Source organism: Electrona antarctica (genome assembly GCF_951216825.1).
Source record: "Electrona antarctica genome assembly, chromosome: 4".
Classification (NCBI taxonomy): domain Eukaryota; kingdom Metazoa; phylum Chordata; class Actinopteri; order Myctophiformes; family Myctophidae; genus Electrona; species Electrona antarctica.
Genome location: NC_136809.1, coordinates 26,514,999 through 26,517,662, shown reverse-complemented (window position 1 = coordinate 26,517,662; position 2,664 = coordinate 26,514,999). Strand labels below are relative to the sequence as shown.

The following is a 2,664-nucleotide window of genomic DNA, read 5'->3' as shown; positions in this document are numbered from 1 at the left end:
AAAGCATTCAGGCCTATAGAAACCATAGCCTACTGCGCTGATGTTTAAAAGGTGTTAGTAGTAAGTGTTGAAATAGTGGCCTTACTTGCTCTGTCAAACGACGCGTTACTTGATTCCACAATCCCCCTTTGCGAATAAGACTTGACAGTGTTTTTCTTTCCTTCCTTTCTTTTTTCTTTTCTTTTCTTTTTTTGAAAATTTCAGTCAGCTTTTGACATGTTATGAATTATTCGGAGTTCAAAGCACAAAGTCATCGATGATTGAAAAAGTGTGAGATAAGAAATATGATACAAATCGTCTCTAAACAGTTCCAAGTCTTTTTGACCATGGGTGATTTTTCAAGAGCGATTGTTTTGTTTTTTGTTTTCTTTAGACACATGCAGAGTATTTCATTCGTTTCTGTTTCTGTCGTTGGTTGCAGAACCAGACACGCACCACATTCTTTTTTAGGTCCAATTTCTCTGCAATAGCGGCGATTTTCTCCGACGATGGACGCGGCTGAATGGCAAAATATGCTTCCAATGAGCGCTTTTCTGGCGCGGCTATCGACGTGCGCTTCCGTTTTTTCTCAGCGCCATTGAACAACTCAGGCTTATTAAGTTTCTCCCTGTGAGATTTCTCGGCTTCTTCCAGCCACGCCTGCAGGATGGGCTTCAAAGCGATCATGTTGTTGTGAGAGAGAGTCAGGGACTCAAATCGGCAGATGGTGCTCTGGCTGAGGGAGCCCACGCCGGGTATCTTCAGGTTGGCCAAAGCACCCCCTACATCCGCCTGGGTAACCCCCAGTTTGATCCGTCTTTGCTTAAACCTCTCCGCGAAGGCTTCCAAGTCCCTGGGATCGGCGTCCACGTCGCTCATGCAGCCCATGTGCGAGGGCAGCCCGTGGGCGTGGGCCATGTTGAGGGCCTGGTGCATGTGGTTCATGCCCGACATGTGCGGGTGCCCCGGCGTGGAGACCACCGAGCCGTCGGGCCCCGCCATGGACCCCAGCGCGAGTCCTGGGCTGATGTGGTCCAGAAGGTCCCCCTCCATGCCCTGGTGGGGCTGGTGGTGGTGATGGTGGTGGTGGTGGTGGTGGTGGTTGGGGTGGGTGGGCAGGGCGGAGGGGTGTGAGATAGGCACCGAGGAGGAGGACGAGGAGGAGGTGCATGGGAGAGTGTTCATGGTGTGATAGGTGGCGTCCGGCTTGAAGGGGCTGTGGTGAGGCGGGTGGTGGTGGCTCTTGTTCTGCGAGGCGATATCCACCGCTGCCAGAGCTTCAGCGCGGGCCAACAAACTCTCATCATGCATGCCTCCGAATATATTGCTCTGCAATTGCAAATAGAATGCACACATAACTGTCAACAGGGAATACTCGCTCCTCTCCTCGGTTTAAAACATTTCCAGAATGTGAGAAAAAAATCATAAAAAAGGAGAGCGCACAGACACACACACAAAAACAAGACACATGCAACATCCCAGGTCATAAAAATTAATATAAAAGGCAAAGCCGACTGAATACATAAATTGGGCAGAGGGGGGGAAATGGAGGTGTTGGGTGATTTGCTGTGCAGACATGAAAAAAACATCAAGCAAAAAAAAGTGGGCTGTCAAAATGTGCCTTTAAGCGGTGATTATGCAGAATACGTACCGGTGGGAGGCACGCGCGGCGCATCGCCTCCGCGTTGCTGCTGATGATGGTGCTGTTGTGTCTGGACCCCGAGCACGACGACGACTGCACGTTGGAAGTCATCGTGGAGGTCGAGGACGAGTGCAGAGAGTACTTGGGCTCCGGCAGGCTGCTGTGCGCCATGGCGAAAGCCTGCTTGCTGTTCAGAGACATCATCATCATGTTTGCGGCCGTCCGAGCTCCGGCAAGTTCCTTTTAACACGTGAAGACTCCGCCCTCCTCCGAGTCGGAGTTGAAGCCCAATTGCTTCGAAGGAATCTTCTTCTCAAGTCACTTGTCGAATTACGAGCAGGTGGATGATGATGATCGTCCAATTCTCAAGTTAGCGCATGTATTATTACCAGCGGAGGTATATGGCGGTGTGTATACGTACAGGCTAGCCTATTTTGTTTTTGTTTTTTTTCTTGCAAGTGAGATATCTTAGGAGCCAACAACAACAAGCCATGCAGTTGAGCTTTGCCTGTGCCTCTGGTTACCTCTTCCGTTATGGATAATCACGAGATTTCGATTTCCCTCCTTCACCTTGTGTCCTTTGTATTTTTGCTGCGGATATTGTTTTTTGGGGGAATCTCCTCATAGATGATGACGCCAGGAAAAAAACGATCGAAAGCAAACGAAAAAGTTTTCCGTCCTTCTTGAATAGGATTTCCAATTTTGAAACGCGTAGAACTGTTGTCGCTGTGTTCACTCCTTTTGGGGACAAAAAAAGTGTCCGCATCGAAATAAGCGTAATTGAGAGATAAAATAACGGTGAGGGTCGTCTCTTCGACTGCGTTCAATGCTGCAGGGACTCGAACTGATCTGCTCTGAGGCGAAGGGCAGGCTGTGTGTGTGTCTCTCTCTCTCTCTCTCTCTCTCTCTCTCCGCCTCTATTTCTCTCTCTCTCACACTCACTCTCCTTTCTCACCCCCGCCTTCCTCAAATCTCTCTCTCTCTCTCTCTCTCTCTCTCTCTCTCTCTCTCTCTCTCTCTCTCTCTCTCACTGTACCTGAAAA

The 2,664-nt window shown here is 49.5% G+C and overlaps 1 protein-coding gene across 1 annotated transcript; it reads right to left on the bottom strand.

The window, feature by feature from the left end:
* Positions 1-369: 369 nt before the first annotated feature.
* pou4f2 (POU class 4 homeobox 2) lies at positions 370-1,831 on the bottom strand (the record flags this gene model as incomplete). Its single annotated transcript, XM_079499142.1, has 2 exons — positions 370-1,308; positions 1,631-1,831. The coding sequence occupies 2 exons, from the start codon at positions 1,829-1,831 to the stop codon at positions 370-372; spliced, it is 1,140 nt and encodes a 379-aa protein (XP_079355268.1).
* Positions 1,832-2,664: the final 833 nt, after the last annotated feature.